The following is a 22,882-nucleotide window of genomic DNA, read 5'->3' as shown; positions in this document are numbered from 1 at the left end:
AATAAAATCTTTAAAAAAAATTAAATTAAATTAAAAAATAAAAATAAAAGTGGTACAGGGTGCCTGGCTGGCTCAGTCAGAAGAGCATGTGACTCTTGATTGCAGGGTCATGAGTTTGAGCCCCATGTTGGGTGTAGAGATTACTTAAAAAAAAAAATTAGAATTAACTTTAAAATAGATAAATAAGGCGCCTGGGTGGCTCAGTCAGTTGGGCGTTGCCTTCAGTTCAGGTCATGATCTCGGGGTCCTGGGATCGAGCCCCACATCAGGCTCCCTGCTCAGCGGGGAGTCTGCTTCTCCCTCTCCCTCTGCTGTTCTTTCTCTCTGTCAAATACATACATACATACATACATACATACATACATAAGTAAATAAACAAGTCTTTAAAAAATAAAATAAAATAGATAAATAAATCAATAAAAGTGGGGCGCCTGACTGGCTCTGTTGAAAGAGCATGTGACTCTTTTTTTTTTTAAGTATTGTAGATTTTTGGGGTGCCTGGGTGGCTCAGTCATTGAGCGTCTGCCTTCGGCTCGGGTCATGATCCCAGGGTCCTAGGATCGAGCCCCACATTGGGCTCCCTGCTTGGTGGGAGGCCTGCTTCTCCCTCTCCCACTCCCCCTGCTTGTGTTCCCTCTCTCGCTGTGTCTCTGTCAAATAAATAAAATCTTTAAAAAAAAAAAAAGCATTGTAGATTTTCAAAACATCCTATCACCTAGAAGTTGAACATGTATTTCTAGGTTTTTAAAAAATATTTTTTTAATTTATTTGAGAGAGAGAGCAGAGGGAGAGGGAGAAACAGGCTCCCCAGAGAACAGGGAGCTGATGTGGGGCTTGATCCCAGGACCCTGAGATCATGAGCTGAGCTGAAGGCAGATGCTTAACCAACTGAGCCATCCAGGTACCCTGAGCATGTGACTCTTGATCTCAGGGTTGTACGTTTGAGCCCCATGTTGGGTGTAGAGATTACTTAAAAATAAAATCTTTTAAAAAAAATAAATAAATAAAGATAAAAGCAAACATTTTTAGCACTTCTTGAAATCATCACCTTGAGGTGTGAAAAAATGGTTTCCAACAAGTGTTTTTTTTCTGGTATGAGAAGCTGCCAGTGCCGAGGGATTGATTTACTGATGAGCTTTCTCAAAGATCATTTGGAGGCAGCTGGGCCTGGATGGAGGGTAGGAAAATCTGGTGTCCAGTTAATGGGTGGATTTCCACTGGGCTCCACATTCTGGAATGCCTCTCCCATGTGGAACACTTCATCTGCTCTTGAGCTCCCTGGGAGGGCAGTGACCCTCAGATGCTTCCATGACTCCACTTAGGTCAGTTATGAAAAGACCTCATGCACTTCTTTTTTTTTTTTTTTTTTTTTAAGATTTTATTTATTTATTTGACAGAGAGAGAGACAGCGAGAGAGGGAACACACGCAGGGGGAGTGGGAGAGGGAGAAGCAGGCTCTCCACCGAGCAGCCCAATGTGGGGCTCGATCCCAGGACCTGAGATCACGACCTGAGCTGAAGGCAGACATTTAACCGACTGAGCCACCCAGGCACCCCGACCTCATGCACTTCTAATTTTATTTTATTTATTTATTTTTTTAGAGAGGGAGAGAGAGAGCATAGGGGGAGGAGCAGAGGGAGAGGGAGAGAGACTCTTAAGCAGGCTCTGCACTGGGCCTGGGGCTTGATCTCACAACCCTGAGATCATGACCTGAGCCGAAATCAAGTCTGACGGACTGAGACACCCAGGCACCCCAACCTCATGCACTTCTAACAGCTCTCCTTATCCTCAGGAAATCTGTTGCATGAAATCTAACAAGAGTGGCCAGATGCCCATTCTTTCTCGGTATGCTTCTCCGGGTAAGACGGCCTGAAGTAGGGATCCGCTGAAACCCATTCTTGTGAAATAAAAGTTTCGTTGTGAAATGCTTTTGCACTTTTACAAAATGCAGTTTCCACACGCACAGAGCACGCAAAAGCAAAATCCAGAGGATAGAAGAGAAGTGCCACATGTTTCCCCATAGAGTCACTGAAGCTTCATTCTTTGATCTTCCCAGAGACAACTATGGGCAGCACATTCGGTGAAGCACTGGTATTGAAGGAGTTCCATAAGACCAGAACTAGGGGCCCATTATGTTCATCCAGCATTTTCTTTTACCAGCAGCCTAAGGGGTGCCAAGGCAGAAACATCCCAGGGGAAAGTGCTCTTGCACTGGGCAGCCAAGGCTCAGAGGAACCTTCTGGCAATATTCTGAGAATCAAGCCGGCCCTATTGGCCAGGAGCTGCGTTTTTCTGATGCATTATTTAAATTTATTTTATTTTCAATTGTAGTAAAATACATATAACATAAAATTTGCCATCTTAATCAGGTTTTTGTTTTTTTAAAGATTTTATTTATTTATTTGACAGAGAGAGACACAGCGAGAGAGGGAACACAAGCAGGGGGAGTGGGAGAGGGAGAAGCAGGCTTCCCACTGAGCAGGGAGCCCGATGTGGGGCTCGATCCCAGGACCCCGGGATCATGACCTGAGCCGAAGGCAGACGCTTAACAACTGAGCAACCCAGGCGCCCCAGATTTTTTTTTTTTTTTAGATTTTATTTATTTATTTGCAAGAGAGAGAGAGAATGAGTGGGGGGAGGGTTAGAGAGAGAGAGAGAGAAGCAGACTCCCCTGCTGAACAAGGAGCCCAATGCGGGACTCGATCCCAGGATCCTAGGATGATGACCTGAGCCGAAGGCAGATGCTTAACTGACTGAGCCACCCAGGTATCCCTATTTATTTATTTTGAAAAGACTTTATTTTTATTATTTTTAGAAAAGATTTTATTTATTTATTTATGGGGGTGGGGGGGAGGGGCAGAGGAAGAAGGAGAGAGAGAATCTCAAACAGACTCTGAGCTGAGCAGGGAGCCCCACACAGGGTTTCTTCCCACAAGCCTGACATCATGACCTGAACCAAAACCAAGAGCTGACACTCAACCAACTGAGCCACCCAGGCTCCCCTATTTTATTTTTTTAGACTCCACGCCCAATGTATGGGGCTTCAACTCACAACCCTGAGATCGAGAATCTCATGCTCTACTAACTGAGCTAGCCAGGCGCCCCCTCCATTTTTACTTTAGACACTTGTTTATTTTTTAAGATAATTTTTGAACACTTTATAATAAAAAGTCAAAGTGTGGTACAAAATATCCGTTTTCCTGAGCTGTAATCAAGGTCACATACTCGCTCAATGGGCTGTAAATTTTATATACCATTTGACATTTAATAATGAAATAGTGAAAAGTTCCCCATACACGTTAGAGCCCCTTTCTTTTTGTATCTTTAAATTTCTTTTCACTTCAGTCACTGCACAAAAAATGTGCCAGATCCCAGCCCATCGGGATCTCTCCAGTCTGTCTGAAGTCTGGCTGCAGAATTAAGCAGCAGAATCGGCAGCATGTGGGTATGTGTGTCTGGCAAATTCCAGCTGCCTTATAACTTATGGCTACTCTTATTCTCTGTCACATACCAGCTATTTTGCCTTCCCAGGGTGACAGAAAGGAAAGTCCTAGTTTAAAAAAAAAAAAAAATTTTTTTTTTTTTTTGAGTAATCTCTACAGGCAATGTGGGGCTCGAACTCAACCCTGAGATCAAGAGTCAAATGTTCCATCGACTGAGCCAGCCAGGTGTCCCAGGAAAGTTCTATTTATTTTTTATTTTTTATTTTTATGTTTTAAAGATTTATTTATTTGACAGAGAGAGACACAGCGAGAGAGGGAACACGAGCGGGGTGGGGGAGTGGGAGAGGGAGAAGCAGGCCTCCCACCGAGCAGGGAGCCCAATGCAGGGCTCGATCCCAGGACCCCGGGATCACGACCTGAGCCGAAGGCAGACGCTTAACGACTGAGCCACCCAGGTGCCCCTCTATTTTTTTTTTTTTTTAAGATTTATTTATTTATTTTAGAGAGAGAGAGAGAGTAAGGGGACGGGCAGAGGGAGAGAATCTTCAAGCAGACTCCCCGCTGAGCATGGAGCCCGACGTGATCCCAGGACCTTGTCATCATGACCCGAGCCAAAGTCAAGAGCCGGTCCCTCAACTGACTGAGCCACCCAGGTGCCCTGTCATGGTAGCTATTTTTATCACTTATGAAAGTGTCCCCAAAAGTCACCTCTCTTTAATGGTTTGTGCTTTTTCTTGTTGGGTGGGTCATGTTTAGCAAATACCCTCCATCTCACTCTGTCCCGGGAGGTTGTATTTCCTTCCACAAATTTTAAAGTTTTCTTCCAGGGGCACCTGGGTGGCTCAGTCATTAAGTGTCTGCCTTTGGCTCAGGTCAAGATCCCGGGGTTCTGGGATCGAGCACCGCATCAAGCCTGTTTCTCCCTCTGTCTGCCGCTCCCCCCGCTTGTGCTCACTCTCTCTCTCTCTCTGTCAAATAAATAAATAAAAATCTTTAAAAAAAAATGATTTAAAAAAATAAAGTTTTCTTCCTACACATTCAGCTCTTTAATTTATCTAGAATTCCTTTTTATGTATGAAGTAGAAATCCAGTTTTTCCCCCATATGGATAATCACTGTCACAGCTCCTTTCATTAAGTTGTCCATCTGTCCCCTCTGTCATGTGTCATATTTCACATATGTAAGTGGCTGCTTCTGGGCTCACTCATCTATTCCACTCCTAGTGTTTTTCTGTCCTATGAGCACCCCATTTTAATTACTATGGCTCTAGAATATAACTTCATAGCTGCGAGCATGTGTCTTTCGCATTGTTCTTTTTCTTCACAAGTCTTGATTTCCTTGATCCTTAGCCCTTCTGTATAAATTTTAGAATCACTTAGTCAGGTTCCATACACACACACACGCACACACACACACCCTATGGGGATTTTGACAGAGATTATAGATTAACTTCAGGGGGAAAATTGAGATCTTGATGATACTGTGTTTCCCATCCATGAATATGGAATAGCTCTCTGTGCATTTAGATATTCTTTGATGACTTTCAATAAAGTTTCATAAAGTATTCCTCAAAGATCTTGCACATTTTTGGTTGGTGTGGTTTATACCTAGTAACTTCATATTTCACTTCAGCAATTGCTTTTGGAAACTGGTTAAAAGCCTTCTTCTGAAAAGGGATGCCACTATTTTCCCTTTCACTTGAATTGACCTAGAGAAGGTTTATTTTTCATTTTGAAATCCTGTTTCCCCTTTACAGCAAATATGAACATTTTGCTGCATATACTTTCTCTGTATCTGTCTCTCTCTCTTTTTTAAGATTTTATTTATTTACTTGAGAGAGAGAAAGAGAGCGAGGGGCAGAGGGAGAAGCAGACTCCCCGCTGAGCAGGGAGCCTGATGCGGGGCTTGATCCCAGGACCCTGAGATCATGACCTGAGCTGAAGGCAGACACTTAACCTTAACCGAGCCACCCAGGAGCTCCTCTGTATCTCTTTATATTTGTATGTGTATAAATGAACATACACAAGCATGTATATATACACACATGTATACACATAGAAGTGTGTACACACATACACATACATACTTTTTTCCAAAAACTGGGCATCATCCCCTCACGTGAGGAGGCACACAATGTCAGTTTATCCCACTAATGGGACAATGTTTATTCCTCTAATGGTTAATTAACTTTGACAATGTGGCTCAAGTGGTATCTGCCAGATTTAATCACTGTGAAGTAACCACTTACTCCTTTGTAATTAATACAGAATCTTGAGGGAGAAACTTTGAAACTATGCATTCAAGCTTCCATCAAGTAGTTTTTTTTTTTTCCCCTGTGTTGTTCTTATTGTGGTAAAATGTACATAACATAAAATTCACCATTTTGGGGTGCCTGGCTGGCTTAGCTGGCAGAGCATGCAACTCTTGATCTCAGGGTTGTAAGTTCAAGCTCCACGTTGCGTGTAGAGATTACTTAAAAATAAAATCTTGGCGCATCCTCGGTGGTTAAGTGTCCGACTCATGATTTCAGCTCAGGTCATGACCTCCGGGTCTGTGCTCAGCATGGAGTCTGCTTAAGTTTCTCTCTCCCTCTCCCTCTGCCCCTCCTCCCGCTCATGCTCTCTCTCTCTCAAATAAATAAATCTTTTTTAAAAATAAAATCTTTATTTATAAGTAAATCTTTAAAAATAAAATCTTTATTGATTATATATTTATAAAATATTTATATATTTATTTGTTACGAATAAGAATACTATGACTAAGTAAATAAATAAATAAAATTTACAATTTTAGTCATTTGTAAGTATATAGTTCAGTGGCATCCACTACATTCATACCATTGGGCAACCACTGCCATTATCCATCTCCGGAACTTTTCTTCCAGCTTTATCAAGTTATAATTGCATAACATTGTGTGAGTTCAAGGTGGACAACATGTTGATCTGATACTCATATACTGCAAATGATTATCACCACAGCTAACACCCCCATCATGCCGTCAATGAATTTTTAATATACACTGATAATTCTTGCCTGAATCTGTTACTATGATGACTGCAACTGGTCATTTTTTTAAAGATTTATTTATTTATTTGAGAGAGAGAGGTGGGGGGAGGGGCGGAGGGAGAGAGAATCTCAAGCACAGAGCCCTAGACATGGGGCTTGATCTCACAATGCTAATATCCCGACCTGAGCAGAAAACCAGGAGTAGAATGCTCAACTGACTGTACCACCCAGGCGCCCCCAAATGGTCATTTTCTAAATGATCCTTCCTCCTATGATAGTGTTCTACTGTAGAGAAGCTTCTTCCCTTTTATGGAAAAATATTCCCATTTATGTGTTTTTACGCATTGTCAGAATGGATGCCCATGGATTCTTACTTTATTCAATGTGGAGATGTGGAGTTCTTGTTGTCCTCATTCATTTGATGTACAGTTGTCCCCACCTTGGCCAGTGGGGCCACCCCCCCCCATTCAATTTGGCTTGTGTCCTTTTGACACGCCCTCATCATTTTGTGATCTTCTTTTGCCATAACAAGACATTCCAGATTCACCTGTACTTTCCTGGCCCTTGCCCTGGAATCAGCCAGTCCTCCAAGGAACCCTGGGTCCCCCAGTTAGAAAGGAATAGTATTTAGAGACCAGTATCTGGGCTCTAAGGAATTTTAAGGAAAACACTCTGGGCTGGTGCCTCCGCCTTTGGTGATTCTGGCCACCAGGTGGCAGTACTTCTCAGAAAAATGCAAAAGACCCAGAATCTGGGCGGGGTGGGGAGAGTGGGGGCTGGGCTGGCCAGGCTCCTTGATGGGGTTGTCTTTGGTCCTCTTTCTGGAAAGGGGACACACAAACTTACCAGCACTTCATGTGCATACTCTCCTCCATCCTCCTCTCCCCCTCCCCCAATACACGCCTCACACCCCCTCATCAATTTCTTCATGTCTTATTTTTTATTTGTTTGTAAACTCTAAGCCCAATGTGGGGCTTAAACCCACATGCTCCACCAACTGCACCAGCCAGGCAGTCCATGTCCTTTCATCCTGAAGCCTTCTAGGAGGGGTTAGTCTCAGGGCACAGAGGGAGAGGGGATGGATCCCAAGGCTTCAATGAGGCCCTCATTTCCAGTGCCCAGCCCACCCCACCCTATTTCCAGCACAGTCCACAAACACAGCTATGGGCTACAAGCATGGAGAGGCCCCTTCCCCAGAGGGCCCCCACTCCTAAGACAGAGTGTCTCCAACTAGCCGTTCTTTGGGGCCGCGGGCCCCAGCTGGCTCCCTCCCTCTGGACCTGGTAGGTAGGTTAAAAAGAAAACCACAGGCCCAAAAAGGCATCACTTGTGTTAAGGCCCCAAGTCAGTAAACCAAGATTTAATACCTAACCTAACTGTAGTTTCAACCCCTCAGAAATGTAACCTTTTTTTTTTTTTAAAGATTTTTTTTTTTTAAAGGTTTTATTTATTTATTTGAGAGAGAGAGAATGAGAGAGAACACATGAGAGGGGGGAGGGTCAGAGGGAGAAGCAGACTCCCTGCCGAGCAGGGAGTCCGATGCGGGACTCGATCCAGGGACTCCAGGATCATGACCTGAGCCGAAGGCAGTCACTCAACCAACTGAGCCACCCAGGCGCCCTTTTTTTAAAGATTTTATTTATTCATTTGAGACACAGATACAGAGAGAGAGCACGAGCAGGGGGAGAGGCCAGGGGAGAGGGAGAAGCAGGCTCCCTGCTGAGCCAGAAGCCTGTAGTGGGGCTCGATCCCAGGACCCTAGGATCATGACCTGAGCCAAAGGCAGACGCTTAACCGACTGAGCCACCCAGGTGCCCCGAAATGTAACCTTTTTAAAAAATATATATTTATTTTTAAGATTTATTTATTTATTTTAGAGACAATGAGAGAGACCGCAAGTGGGGGGGGAGGGGCAGAGGGAGAGAGAGAGAATCTCAGGCAGACCTGAGTTGCAATCAAGAGTCAGACACCTAACTGACTGAGCCACCCAGGCACCCCAGAAATGTAACCTTTAACCAGCCAACATAGGAATTTCCTGCTCTAGGGTCAGCCCTAGGAAGTTTCCTGAAAGATCCCTTCCATTCCCCTTAGGAGAGCAAACTTGCCTAAAACAATGAATTCTTTCTAATAATTTCCTTTGTTCTACTCCCTCTCTATTTTTAATTTTTTTAAGACTTTAATTATTTATTTGAGAGAAAGAGCGAGAGCTCGAGCATGAGCAGGGGAAGAGGCAGAGGGACAAGCAGACTCCCCACTGACCGCAGAGCTTAACTCAGAACCCAATCCCAGGACCCTGAGATCATGACCCAAGCCAAAGTCAGACGCTTAGCCCACTGAGCCACCCAGGTGCCCCTCCCTCTCTATTTTTAAAAAAACTTTCATTTCCTGTGGCCCTTTGGGGTTCCCCTTTACCTGTTAGATGGTGTGCTGCCTGATTCATGAACCAAATAATAAAGCCAATTAGCTCTTTCCCGGGTTGGGATGCCTGGCTGGTTCAGTCAGTGGAGCATGTGATTTTTGATCTTGGGGTTGTGAGTTTGAGCCCCACGTTGGGTATGGAGATTACTTAAATATAAAATCTTTGGGGCACCCAGGTGGCTCAGTCGGTTAAGCATCCGACTCGGTTTCGGCTCAGGTCATGATCTCATGGGTGGTGGGATCCAGCCCCTCATCAATCTCCACACTCAGAGGGGAGTCCGCTTGAGATTCTCTCTCCCTCTGCCCCTCCCCTCCCCTCCACGCGCGTGCATGAGCATGAGTACTCTCTTTCGCATAAATAAATAAATCTTTAAGAAATAAAATAAAAAATAAAATAAAATCTTTAAGTGCTTGCTTCAGCAGCACATATACTAAAATTGGAATAAAAGAAGATTAGCATGGCCCCTGCACAAGGATGACACGAAAATTCGTGAAGCATTCCATGTTTAAAAAAAAAAAAATTAAAATCTTTAAAAAAATAATAAATAAATAAAATTTACTGGGTTGAATTTTTGTTATCTAACACAGGGAACCCAGAGGGAAGGGTTTCCCACAGGGGTGGGCCACCCAGGTGAGCTTGGAGCTGCTTCTCTGAGCTGGCTGCCTCCATCCCCCACACCGCCCCCCACCCACCCCTGTTGGTTAAGTCAAAGGAAGTTGTGGGGGTAATCTCTTCCCTCCACTTATTTATTTTCCCACAAGTAAACTAGAGTACATATTAAAAAAATACACCCTTCCCCCCGCAAAAAGCCCACCAAGGGACTGTTCAAGCAACTTAAATCTATGGTTTGATTACTTCAGAAGCAAGCATTTGCAAGTGAGTCCACATTCTGTCCCTAGGAATTAGGTGCCATTAATTTTTTATTTTTATTTTTATTTTTTAAAATTTATTTATTTGACAGAGCACAAGTAGGCAGAGTGGCAGGCAGAGGGAAAGGGAGAAGCAGGCTCTCCGCCGAGCAGGGAGCCCGATGCGGGGCTCGATCCCAGGACCCTGGGATCAGGACCTGAGCCAAAGGCAGCCGCTTAACTGACTGAGCCACCCAGGCGCCCCTTTTTATTTTTATTTTTATTTTTTAAAGATTTTATTTATTTATTTGACAGAGAGAAAGACAGCGAGAGAGGGAACACAAGCAGGGAGAGCAGGAGAGGGAGAAGCAGGCTTCCTGCCGAGCAGGGAGCCCGATGTGGGGCTCGATCCCGGGACCCTGGGATCATGACCTGAGCCGAAGGCAGACACTTAACCGACTGAGCCACCCAGGCGCCCCTTTATTTTTATTTTTAAGTACTCTTCACACCCAACGTAGGCTCGAACTCAAGACCCCAAGATCAAGAGTCGCACACTCCACCAACTGAGCCAGCCAGGCGCCCTGGTGCTGTTAATTTTTGTAGTTCTCCTCCCCTGCTTTCTGGCAGAGTAAATGTAAATGTGGACCCTGCCGGTCCTTCTTCACCCTCTCCCACCAGGACTGGTACGGTAGCCACCTGACCCTCCTCTCTGGTCCTACCCCTTCCCAGCCAGAGAGCCCCAGACCGCCCCACCCACCTCCCCAGCCCCCTAAACTGTCACTCTTACCCCCTGGGGAACCGAGGCTCCAGCACCTCTGAGCTCCTGGGCTTTTCTCCCAAGCCCGCCCAATCCCCTCTCTTCCCCTCTGTTCACACGGCCACCTCTACCTAAACTGACCTCCCCTCCTACCTCCCGTAAAATTGGGCAACGACCCCTAAAATTCCCTGGTCTCCTAATGAGGCCTCCTTCTGTTTTCTCACTTGGAATGAGCTCCCTGCCTCCCCTGATCCATCCTCCTCACCCTCCAATCAAAGTCTTTCTCCCCATCTCCCCCACAGACCTGGGCCCGCTCTTAACTCCCTCGCTGGGCCAGCAAAGGGCTGACACATGGGAGTGGGGGTAGAGAAGGGGCAAGACGGTATGACTGAATGGGCTGCCTGCCCACGCTTGTCAGATTTACCTCGAACACAAATCACTTGGGAAGAGAGCAAAACACCAGATTCTGACTCGGTAGGTCTGGGGTGGGGCGGAGAGTCTGCAGGTCTAACAAGCTCCCAGGTGATGCGAAGCTGCTAGATCGGGGACTGGCCCACTGATTGGTTGGGGAACGGAGGCGGGTGGGAGCCCAGGTGCAGGTGGCATCATCCGGGGTATAAGACCGCTGGGTGGTGGCTGCACAGGGGTTACTAGTGCGAGTGACTAGAGGAGCCATGGGGCTGAGCCATGGGCTCTTCATCTGCTTTCTGCTCTTGGGAGGCGTAGAGCTGTGCTACCCCCAGACCACTTCTCCGGGTGAGACCTACTACTCATTGCCATCTAGGCCCCCCGTGGTTGTGGAGTGTCTGGAGGCCCAGCTGGTGGTCACTGTCAGCAAAAACCTTTTTGGTACTGGGAAGCTCGTCAGACCTGCAGACCTCACCCTGGGCCCGGAGAACTGTGAACCCCTGGTCTCTATGGACGCAGATGATGTGGTCAGGTTTGAGGTCGGGCTGCACGAGTGTGGCAACGGGATGCAGGTGAGACTTGGCCCCCTTGGCCGTGGGGAGTGTGGATGCAGGGCCAGGGAGAGGTGGGGCTGGGCCAGAGCCCTTTCACTTGCTGGGGACAGGGAGCAACTGAGGCCTGAAGCTTGGGATTGGCAACTTGGGGTGGTTGAAAGTGCTTGCCTCTAGTTGCCAGAATCAGGTAGATGGGGTGGAGTCCAGAGATGGCCATGCACTCTGGGCCAGAGAGGGCATCCCCCACTCTGATTCCTGAGGGTTTGTGAACCCCTGGAGGGCATCCAGGAGAGATGTGGCTTTGAGGGAGGGGGCAAAGGGCGTCATGATCACCTCTGTGTTAACTTCAAGGCACAAACGGGATCCCTGGGGGTAGTCCCAAGTAGAGGGGTGGGGACACTTAATGTGGGAGGCAGGTACTGAAGAGCTAAGGAATTCAGGCTACAAGGAGGGGCTTCCAGCAAGGCAGGGCTGGACTGGGCACAGGACCCCTAGCTGGTCCATGGTTCCTTGGACTACTTCCTGTCACCCCACAGCCCATCTTCTCCTTTGTCCTGGGCTCTTGCCCACCAGGCCCTGGACTCACGGCTCAGCTTGGCTAGGGTGGGGGCAAGCTCAGTAAGCACCTGGAGCCTTCCTGGGGCTTTAATCTTCCATGCTGCCCCCCACCCCCGGGGCTTACCCTGAGGCCTCCTGGCCCTTGCTTCCCCAGGAAGAGGACAGCGAGCCCAGAGAACCCAAAGAGTTATTTGAGGAATCATTCTAGTTGAGTAACTCCCAAACTTTGGGCATTAGAACTGCCCGGGGAGCATTTAAAAATCCTGATTCCCTTTTCCTGTGCTAAATCAGACGGGCTGTGGGAGCCAGCTAGCAGCATTCTTAAGGCCCCCAGGTGACTCCAATACGCACAACCTGGCCGTGCCCTTTTCCGGGGTGGGGTCTCACAATCCTGCCCGATAAGAATCACCTGGGGCCAGGCCCTGTGCTGTCTCACCAGCTGCAATTGGTTTAATGCCCCGAAATTCTGAACTTCTGAACAGGGCGACCCACAAATGATGCTGCTGGTCCATCTGGGGCCCTAGCTAGTAGAAAGCTCGGACTCTCTCCTAAAGATGCAGTGGTTCGGGCATGGCCAGGCAGCAGCTCGGTCTCCTCCCGGGTGGCCCCTTGGAAGATGCAAGTGTCCGGTAGCACCTGCCTGAGCTCTTCCTGCCTCTGGCAACCACTGACCCAGTATCCCCTTCTGTGATGTGGGTATGAGAAGAAGAGAAGGAAGGGCAAGTTGAGTCTTAACTGCTGTGGCCATGAATTAAACTTCCTGGAACCTTCTGGGTTCTTCAAGGTGGCTCTCTAGGTCCCAGGCCTTCCCTGCCCCCCTTCCACCCCCAGAAGGAAACGGTGTTGGGATGGGGGTGGCAGCCTGAGAAGGGGAGCACATACCCAACACCCCTGGTCGCTGGGCACCACTTGGGGCCTGACACAGAGCTGATCCAGACCCCCTGCGGTGGCGTCACAATTCCGGGGGGGGGGGCGGGAAACGCAGGTTCGAGGGTGGTACCTGTTCAGGCTTTCGCATGGGTCATCAGGAGGGTGGGCTTTGAGTCCAGGGTCTGGGTTCTCCCCACCTCAGGTGGGCTGCCCTCCCTGCACCCTTTCGTGGGCAGGTGATGCTGTTGGGGTTAACCCCTCCCGTTCCGTTCAGGTGACGGACAGCGCTCTGGTGTACAGCACCTTCCTGCTCCACAGGCCCCGCCCTGCGGGAAACCTGTCCATCCTGAGGACTAACCGCGCCGAGGTTCCCATCGAGTGCCGCTATCCCAGGTCAGTGTGGGACAGGGCGTGTTGCTGCGCCTGGTGCGGAGGCCCCTCCCAGCATGCTCTGGCAGCTTGGCGGCTCGAAGTTGTGCGTACTTAGGTTGAGGTCACTGCCCTCCACTCCAGCGGGGAGTGGGGAGGCCGCTGAGTCTGCCCTGAGCCTCTGAAATGCATCCGGGCCCCAGCTGTCTCTCGGTGGAAGCTGCAGGGCTGCCCAGCCCAGGCCCACCTTGAAGTTTTGAAAAACTCCGTGCAGGTGGAGGTTCTAGGCTTGGGCTAGCACAGCCTGCTCTTGGCCTCTGGCTTCCCCCACAACGTGCACGCGGGTGGGGGAGACCCCTCAAGCCTTAGCACCAAGCACGTGCCTGTGACCTTGGGCACTGGCGCGTGAGGAGGAGGTGACTATGGCTCATAATGACAAGGCCACAGTGCCGGGTCCTGTGTGGCTCCGCTGAATGCAGAGTGCACAGGCTGGGAGGAGGTAAGGGAGGTGGTGCCGATACCATGAGGGTATGGGCCTGGGTGGGGGGGTTCATGGTAGAGTCTCCCAGAACAAGATCCTGGGAGGGTGCCTCTAGGACGGGTGGGACTGGGACGGTCTGGGCAGAGCCACACACTCCCCAGGGGAGTGCAACATACCACTAATAGGGGCGCAGCCCAGGGGTCTGGAGCCCAGGGCCTGGTCAAGAAAGGGAAGGGGAAAAAAAAAAAGGGAAGGGAGACGGGGGGTTCTAAAGGCTCAACCAGATCCAGAGAAGGGGCGCAGGCTCACACGTTAGCGGGCACCCCTCCCTAGAACCAAGCTGAATGGGTAAGGACGGGTTTCTCAACCCAGAAGGGCCTCGGGCAGACGGAATCGGTGAGACCAGCTGCGATGGCGTAGAATGAGTTCTGACCCACGGCAGCAGGGGTGGAGGGAGCCTGGAGCTTGACCTGGTTGGGTGGGGGAAGATGGAAGAGCCAAGGGCAGGAAGGTCAGCCGCCCCTGTACTTGCTCCAGAGGTTGAAGCCCTCCTGGGACGATGGCTGCCTTGCTTTAGAAAATCTCTGCCTGGGACTGACCTGAGAACGTGGGCTTGCCTGGCCCGATGGCGGCAGGTGGTGCAGGGGGGCCTGCCCCAGGCTGGGATGCTCTATCCTAGCTCCAGTTCTCCCATGTGTCACCGACACAGCCTCTCCCATGAGACCCGGTGAGGTCGGCAGGGCAGACCTCTGGAGACCTTCCACTGCTCCCAAGGACCTTCCCGTCCTGGTATAGGCCCAGACAGTCCCTGAGGCTCCTCAAGAACCAGAGGGGGTGCAGAGAGGGCTGGCTGCCTCAGGCCCAAAATCTGAGCCTCTGGGGTTAACCCTGATAAGCCCATCTGGGTCTAGAGACCAAACTGCGAACTCGGGTGTATCCCATTTTCATGCCTCAGCAATGTCCTCACAGCTGGAGGGAGGGGCCCACTCACAGGTGTTGGGTTTGGGCGGGTCAAGGGGGAGGCTCAGACTTCGGGTGTCTGTTCAGTGGCCTTAGACTCACCGCCTGGCTGGGCCCCAGCTGAGGTCTCTGCTGTGAGATGGGAACGAGAGACCCAACCCCTCCACTGAAGCCAGGTGGGATGAGCTCAGGACAGGTGTAGACAGCTGGTCTGCTCCGTAGGCACAGCAACGTGAGCAGCCAGGCCGTCCTGCCCACCTGGGTGCCCTTTAGGACCACGATGCTCTCAGAGGAGAAGCTGGTTTTCTCTCTCCGCCTGATGGAGGGTAAGCAAGGAGGGCTTGGGTGGGTGCTGGCAGGGAGAACTCGGGTGGTCTCACCCCTGACTGTGTGCCTTTCAGAGGACTGGGGCTCCGAGAAGCGGTCCCCCACCTTCCAGCTGGGAGACGTCGCCCACCTCCAGGCCGAAGTTCACACTGGTAGCCACGTGCCACTGCGGCTGTTCGTGGACCACTGCGTGGCCACGCTGACACCCACCCGGAATGCCTCCCCTCATCACACCATCGTGGACTTCCACGGGTGAGGGCTGGGCCACTTCTCTAGGGAGCCCTTGTAACTACCTGACCTCCACCACCTTCCTCAGCCCCTGACTCCATTGTCCACTCCTCTTCAAAGCTGTCTTGTGGACGGTCTCTCCGACGCCTCTTCTGCCTTCAAAAGCCCCAGACCCAGGCCAGAGACTCTGCAGTTCACAGTAGACATGTTCCACTTTGCTAATGACTCCAGAAACACGGTAATTGACCTTTAAAAAATAACTGGGGGGCACCTGGCTGGCTAAGTCAGTGGAGCGTGTGACACTTGGTCTCAGTGTTCTAAGTTCAAGCCCCGTGTTGGGTGTGGAGCCTACTTCGGGGGTGGGGGAACTTGGAATAAGATTGAACTATAGGGTCAGGCTGACCAAGCTTACTGTCTGCTGTGGGTCACCAGGTATCTCCTTAAGCAACTTGATAGCTCTGTCCCTATCCCAAAACTCTGTGAATTCAGCTGATAAAGCCATGGGCTCTAGTGAGATCTTTAGGGAAGAAGCATGGGTAGCACAAACCCTTAGAGGTAGGTAGGAAGCCCATGAAAGGTGGAGAGAATCCAGGGTCTTAGAAATAGAACCAACCAGGGGTAGAGCTGATGGCTCAGATGAAAGGAGGACCACCCACTGTGGCATCTGGTGGCCAGGTCACTAACCTGGTCTTTGCCACAGTGGGCAGGGCCAGCAGCCAGATGAAGGGTTGAATAAAGGGGTTGACAAAAACAGGTGTCAGCCTTCCTGGAAGCTTTCTGGAAGGGCAAGAAAAGCAGGTACGAACTTTTCCTACAGGGTAGGCTCTTGAACTTGATCCTAGGCTAGACCGGGGACTTTTTGAAGCTTGAGTGCATCAGCAGCATCTGGAGGGTTTATTGACCTAGGTTGGGCCCCATCCCCAGGATTTGGTTTTAGTAGGTCTAGAAGAGAGCCCAGCCTCTGCATTGCTAACCAGAAAGTGCTGGTAGAATTTTACAAATAAAAAACAGATCTTAAGTTTGCTGAACTAGGAGCAGGGGATGCAAAGTTTGGAATAGCTGCTCAGGAAGGGATCGTAGCAGGGATTTTTTTTTTTTAATTTTGGCTCTATACTAATCACCTGGAAAGGTCCTATAATCCCATATCTTTTCACTTAATTGGGATGGGGACAGCATCTCTTTTCTAACATTTTATTATGGAAATTCTCCTGTGATGAAAGAATTTCACAGCAAATACCTATATACCTATCATCTAAATTTCTACCATTAGACTAGTGAATGAATGACCATAAAATATGGTCTTTTTTACTTGGAAATCATCAAAAGCTACTTAAGCTCCTAGGGGGCTCTAATAAACAGCTGGGTTTACAAACCACTAAACCAAAGGCTCCTATGGCTGAGGGGCATTAAGGGGTTAGCACAGTGAATTTGTAGATGACACTGGAGCTACCTCCCCACGCCCAGCAGTTCTGTTCTGAGAACAGGAAGCTTGATACACTGGTCAATAAAAGGAGGGGTGTGAATCAAGGCTATTGGTGAGATGCCCTGAAGCTCCAGATGGGTCGGACGGGGCTGCGGATAAAGAACAGACTGTGAGAAAGGGTCCTGATCACCCAGATCAGGGACCTTGTGGGTCCTAGGGTAGAGGATCCTAGCTGGGGTAGGGAGTGCCACTGACCCTCAGAGGTGACCTGGTGGGGAGGAGGAAGGGATAAGGTTTCATACGGGTGGTGGTTATCAGCACAGGTGCAACCTGAGCTGGTATCTGCATCTCTCGGGATTTTGGGGGGGTTGGGGGGGTTGCGCACCAGAGACCAGAGGATGATGCTGATCAGTGGAAGGTAGCCTGAGTTCTGGGAAGATTCTTCCTTAACAGTAAATGGGATGGTTTGGCTGACCCTGTCCAAGGCACAGAGAAGTAAACCTTTTATTCAAGAGGAACAGAGAACCATTGTAGAGTCTTAGGCCCCAGTTAACATCAAAAAATGTACTGGGAAGAAGCTTGAGGATAAAAGCAGTGCTATCCTGAAATAGGGATTCTAAGGGATCCCAGAGCTCTCCTCTGCTGGGGCAGATAGAAGGCTAGTGGCCTGGGGCGCCTGGCTGGCTCAGTCAGCGGAGCATGTGACTCTTGATCTCGGGGTTGTGAGTTCAAGCCTCACGTTGGGTGTAGAGATTACTTTAAAATCTTTAAAAAGAAAAAAGCCGCTGGCTAGAAGTGTATCCTCCCTTGTTCAAATTGGCTTCCCTGCTGGTGCACTCAGCCACTAGGTGGTGGCCAAGGTTTATGGCTCTGCAGACGGCTTCAGAGAAGGTGGTAGAACTTCTATGCCCTTGTAGGGTTGGCAGGGGGTGCCAAAGCACTGCCTGGAGTATGAAGGGGGGACCTCTGCCTGGGGATGCATCTGCCAAGAGGACCAGGGCTGACGTGAACCCTGGCTTTGTATCAAAATTTCCCCTATCCCAGGTGGCACAGTGGTAAGGGATTGGAGAGTTTGGGAAAGATTGGTTGGGGGGGGGTATAAAGCTGGTGGGTTACAGTCTAGAATCTGATCTGCCACTTCCTCAAGTCTTGGCTGACTTCACCTCTGACCCTCTATTATCTCTAAAATGAACTCCAAGGGTTCAGGTTAAAGATCTGGCTTACTCAAGTCCCTGGTACAGTTTAGAATTCCACCTCGTAACAGCTGCTCTTACTTCTAGATCTATATCACTTGTCATCTGAAGGTCACTCAGGCTGACCAAGTCCCGGACCAGCTAAACAAAGCCTGTTCCTTCATCAAGTCCACCAAGAGGTGAGGGAACGGGTTAGACATGGCTGGGGCAGAAAGCCATGTCACCGGCCTCCCTGGGGTCCGTTCCCCTAGGATGTATACCAGCAGCAGGCTGGTGCCTGAGGGTAACACGGCCATCTGATCTTGTCTTCTTCCCCTCCTTCCCCCCACCCCGCCCTGCTCAGGTGGTACCCTGTAGAAGGCACTGCTGACATCTGTCACTGTTGTAACAAAGGCAGCTGTGGCCTTCCAGGCCGTTCCAGGAGGCTGTCCCACCTAGAAAGAGGGCAGCGCAAGTCTGCTTCCCGAGCCCGAAGTCGAAGGCATGGTAGGTGTTAGGACCCCTCCGGGGCTCTTGCCCTTGCCTCCGTCTAGGGTACGTGCTGTCCCTGCAGGGTGACATTCCTCCTTGGTCTCCCACTCAAGGCTGCTCACCGCTGGGGGAATGCGGTTTTGGGCTTTCTTACATAGACTTGGGGGCTAATAGGGGACTCTAAACCCCCACTCCAGCATCAGCCAGTGGTTCAGAGTAGGGCGTGATCAGGACTGTGGGGAGATAACGCAGCTTCTAGAACAAAACCTAGTTAAATCTGCTGAAATAGAGCAAAACCGTCGGACCCCTGGTGCGGGACTAAGGTGACCCTTAGGTGTCCTGTGTCTTTCAGTGACCGAAGAAGCAGAGATCACCGTGGGGCCTCTGATCTTCCTGGGAAAGGCTGGTGATCGTGGTGTGGAGGGGTCCACCTCTCCTCACACCTCTGTGATGCTGGGCTTAGGCCTGGCCACGGTGGTATCCCTGACTCTGGCTACCATTGGCCTGGTCCTTGCCCGGAGGCACCGTACTGCTTCTCGCTTGGTGACATGCCCTGTGTCTGTTCCCCAATAAAAGAAGAAAGTGAGCTCTGGGGTGTGGTGCGATGATGTCATATAGGGGTGAGGGGGAAGGGGGGGCAGACGGGAGAACAGTGCTGTGGGCTCAAGGAGCACCCTCTAGCATGGACTGCTGCATCTCTAGCGTGGGGTGGTCTGTCCACAGCAGAGAGGCCAGACTGGGTTGTGAAGGCAAGCCTGCATTTTCCTGGCTCTGGGCAACACGGCCTTCCTGGGAGAGGGGCTCATCTTCCCAGGCCACCATCCTCCCATGTCTCCAAGGAGGCCAAGATATCAGCTATCGGGGGCAAAAAAGCAGGGTGGGCCCTGCCAGCCCCCTTCTGGGCTAGCAGAGGGTCTGGTGTGTCTCTGGACCCCGTGCATCTGAAATGGGGTTGGGGGCAGGGAGGAAAGGATGGAGTCGGCCTCTCTAGGGGGCAGCAGACTCAAGGCCCAGAGGTGACCGGGTCCAGGGCGGGGGTCTGGACAGTGGTCACCCTGGGCCTGAGGCTGCTGTAGGGGAGCACGTCTGGGGTGTAGGGTGAGTGGGAGTGTGCTATGGCCAAGTCACCAACTCAGAGGTAGGCTCCTCAGAAGGGCTGAGCCCTGCTTGAAGCTTCCTGTCACTGGGGGGAGCTGCTTTCCCCCTCTGATAGAGCTGCCTTCCTCTCCTAAGCCCCAGGGGTGCCCAAGCAGCTTGTGACCCCCTCTCTAGGGCAGGGGGCCCCCCGCTCCCTCTGACAGCTGTGACACCCCCCCCCAGGGGGCTGTGGCCCTTAGCTGGCTCCAACCTCACCCCAGACCCCAACTCCTTCTCCTGATTGTGTGAAGTTCCCCTTCACTGGGAATCCCAGCCTTGCCAGTTAATTTCTGTGAGCCTGAGGCTCCTCATGGGCAAAATGGGGCTGGTACCGGTTGGGCGGGCTTGTTGGACATAAATGGGATTGGAACCAGAAGGAGCTTAATTGTTGCATCTGGAATGGCTCCCTCCCTGCAGCCTGGGGCCTGGCTGAGGGCAGAGGCTTGGATGTGTTGACAGAAGCCTAGAGACAGATGTCTAAAGTACATTCAGGGGGCGCCTGGATGGCTCAGTTAAATGTCTGCCTTTGGCTCAGGTCATGATCTCAGCGTTCTGGGATCGAAGCCCCGCATCAGGCTCCCTGCTCAGTGAGGAGCCTTCTTCCTCTCCCTCTGCCGCTCCCCCTGCTTGCGCTCTCTTGCTCTTTGTCAAATAAAATCCTTAAAGTACATTCAGGGCAAGGTTTTGTGATTCTGGGTCTGCCTCGGTTCTTGCCCCTCTAAGGGTGGTCTGTGAACACTATTAGCATCACCTGGGGACTTGTGGCAAGGCAGAATTTGGGGCCCCATCCCAGCTCTAATCTGCATTTTAAAATCTCCAGGTGATTCAGGTGTGTTAAGGTGCCCTGGGCCAGGGGATTTGCAGCAAGAAGGAATCACACCCCCCCCCCCCCCCCCCCCCCCAAGCAGGTCCGGGTGTGCTGTGGGAGGGAGTAAAAGGCTGGAGATAGGAGGGGTGGGCTTCCTGGAGCTGGTGATCCTGGAGCAAATCCTTGAAGAACCAGCGGGTCCTGGCTGGACAAAAGGGGAGAGGTGGGTGTGGAGGGAGGAGAGGAAGAGAGAACGCTTTCTCCTGGAAGAATGGAGGGCCTGCGTGCCTAGAAGAGGTGGGGTGGGTGGGGAGGGAGGGAGGTCTCCTACCAATGAGTCATTAACAATGTGAAAAGGAGCCACGGAATGGATAGTCTGTCAAGAAGACCCAGAGGAACAGCAGAACATGGCCTGGAGGCAGAATCAGCCTGGCTCCCTGCCTCTGCTGGCCTGGCAGGTCCCCCCCATCTGTGAGGTATGCTGTCCAGAGACTGAGTGGAGTGCTTGATGGCCGCCTGGCTCACGCAGCAGGCCTCGGGGGGGCCAGAGGGCCTGTGTCTCATCCCACCCAGCTCTACTCCTCACCGAGCCTGTTTCCTCCTCAGCATCATCACCTTTCAGATGGAGTTCTCCACTCTTCAGGGTTCTTGGGAGGAATAATGTGGTACTTGGGGTCCAATGAAGGGGCTCAGGACAAGTCTCCCCGAAGTGTGTGGCTCGGCCTACAGCTCAAGGTAGGCCGCATGCCAACGGAGACCCAACAGCTCAAGAGAAATTTTTGCCCCTCCCTTAACTAGAAGTATTGAATTTGGGGGAGAGTGTCTTTCCCAGAATGGGAGTTTTTACCACCAATTTTATCTGAGTGATCCATGGGGGGGAGGGCAAACATCTGATTTTTTTTTTAAGATTTTTGTCAGCACAAGCAGGGGAAGCGGCAGGCAGAGGGAGAATCAGGCTCCCCGCTTAGCAAGGAGCCCGGTGCTGGACTCGATCCCAGGACCCTGGGATCATGACCTGAGCAGAAGGCAGATGCTTAACCTACTGAGCCACCCAGGAGTCCCCAAACATCTGTGATTCTTGCCTTTTGAATTGCCTTACATGGCCTACCCCCTTCCTTAGCTCAGGATGGCCTATATACTTCATGTCAGCTTTGTCTTTGGGAACCGCACATACATGAACGGTTCATGACTACAAAATTCGATCTGATTTTTCTCCTGTTAACCCGCCTCATGTCAACTTGTAATTTACCCACGTGAGTTTGCACCTAGGGAAGTCAAACCGCACCAGGTGGAGCAAATACGGAGATCACGGGGAATGGCTTCCAATACGCAGTGACCGATAAAGAGAGGGTTGGACGGGTTCCTTTTGTTTAGGGGTAGGAAGACTAGATGAGGAAACCTTGTCTTCCTGTGCAGAGGTGGGCATAAGGTGGTGCATGTGCCCGAAGGAAACCTGCCTAGACCTACCTTGTAAGTTACATAAATGAGGCTGGGTGGAGATTTTAGTGCTCTAATGAGGTAAAAGTGATTGTGGATCATTCCAGAGGTCACTCCGTGGTCCATCTGCACAGGTGCGAGTCAGGTTTCCGCTCAGGGGTCTAGCTGGTGACAAAATTCTTTAGCCAGAGAGACCTTCTGGAGGAGAGAGAATTTTCACTCCCCACCACCCTCGTGTGTTGGGACAGAAGCGCTCCATAAGCTACAGCTACTTCCAGGACACGCCGCAGGGACTGTCCCCGCAACAACCACCCATCCTGTTATCTGCCCTCCTATTTCGGGGGCTTGCAACATCCTGGGAACTCCTCTCATTCAACTTCTGCTGTCTTCAGCGGGAACAGGAAGTGGCTATATCTGGTGTGGGGAGGAAGTGTGACTAGAATGTGACCCTGGATGTCAGCCCCAGCCGGTTCCAGATGGGCCTCTGCACTGCGCGAAGCTGGCCTCCAGGCAGGGCCAGAGAGGCCGCCTCCAGCAGTGAGGGCAGAGGGCCCTGCCTTCTAGACTCCACTGGAAGTTTGGGGGAAGTGAGGGAGATAGCCAGCAGCTGAGGGTTGTCTGGATTGCCATTGCTTACAGCCACCTGTTTCCCTGGTGTTTGGGGCAGCTTCCTATTACATGCTATGAAACTCTTGGTGGATCAACACTTCGTGGGTTTAAAACTTTGCCTTTGTGCTTCCTGGTGGCCAAGGGAAAAAAGGAGAGGCGGTGGTTAAAAAGGACAATGCGGGGCGGGGGGAGTAAAATCATGATCGCCCAAATACAAAATGAAAATGTGTCAAAGGTCTTGTCATAACTCCTTCCTTGAGGGAAACCACAGGATGTTAGAACTGGTTCAAAGGAGAATCCGAAGACTTACATAAAGGTAATCAGGAATGCAGAAATGAATTTGCTGATAGATGCAAACTTGGCTTCCTCCGAAGGGCAGAAATCAATTTCATCTCCACAGACAGGAATCCTTTGCAATCATTTGCATTACTACCGGCTTTCTACAATATACAGAATTGCAAAATATGTTAGGGGTGCCTGGGTGGTTCAATCAGATAAGAGTCTGCCTTTGGCTCGGGTGGTGATATCGGGGTCCTGGGATCAAGCCTTGAGTTTGGCTCCCTTCTGAGCAGAGAAT

General features: G+C 50.6%; 1 protein-coding gene and 1 non-coding gene across 2 annotated transcripts; both read left to right on the top strand.

Moving 5' to 3' along the window:
- Window positions 1-9,273: 9,273 nt before the first annotated feature.
- LOC116648889 lies at window positions 9,274-9,376 on the top strand. The gene has a single exon (XR_004302579.1). It is a non-coding gene; the product is annotated as a U6 spliceosomal RNA (small nuclear RNA).
- A 1,745-nt stretch (window positions 9,377-11,121) lies between these two features.
- Window positions 11,122-18,900, top strand: ZP3 (zona pellucida glycoprotein 3). Its single transcript, XM_032430915.1, has 8 exons — window positions 11,122-11,452; window positions 13,137-13,255; window positions 14,895-14,998; window positions 15,074-15,251; window positions 15,348-15,465; window positions 17,931-18,022; window positions 18,187-18,329; window positions 18,667-18,900. Exons 1-8 carry the CDS (start codon window positions 11,147-11,149, stop codon window positions 18,885-18,887), a joined length of 1,281 nt encoding a protein of 426 aa, XP_032286806.1. The 5' UTR covers window positions 11,122-11,146; the 3' UTR covers window positions 18,888-18,900.
- Window positions 18,901-22,882: the final 3,982 nt, after the last annotated feature.

The sequence above is a fragment of the Phoca vitulina genome, unplaced genomic scaffold, assembly GCF_004348235.1.
Source record: "Phoca vitulina isolate PV1807 unplaced genomic scaffold, GSC_HSeal_1.0 scaffold45, whole genome shotgun sequence".
Lineage (NCBI taxonomy): Eukaryota > Metazoa > Chordata > Mammalia > Carnivora > Phocidae > Phoca > Phoca vitulina.
This window is presented reverse-complemented; position numbering and strand designations above follow the sequence as displayed.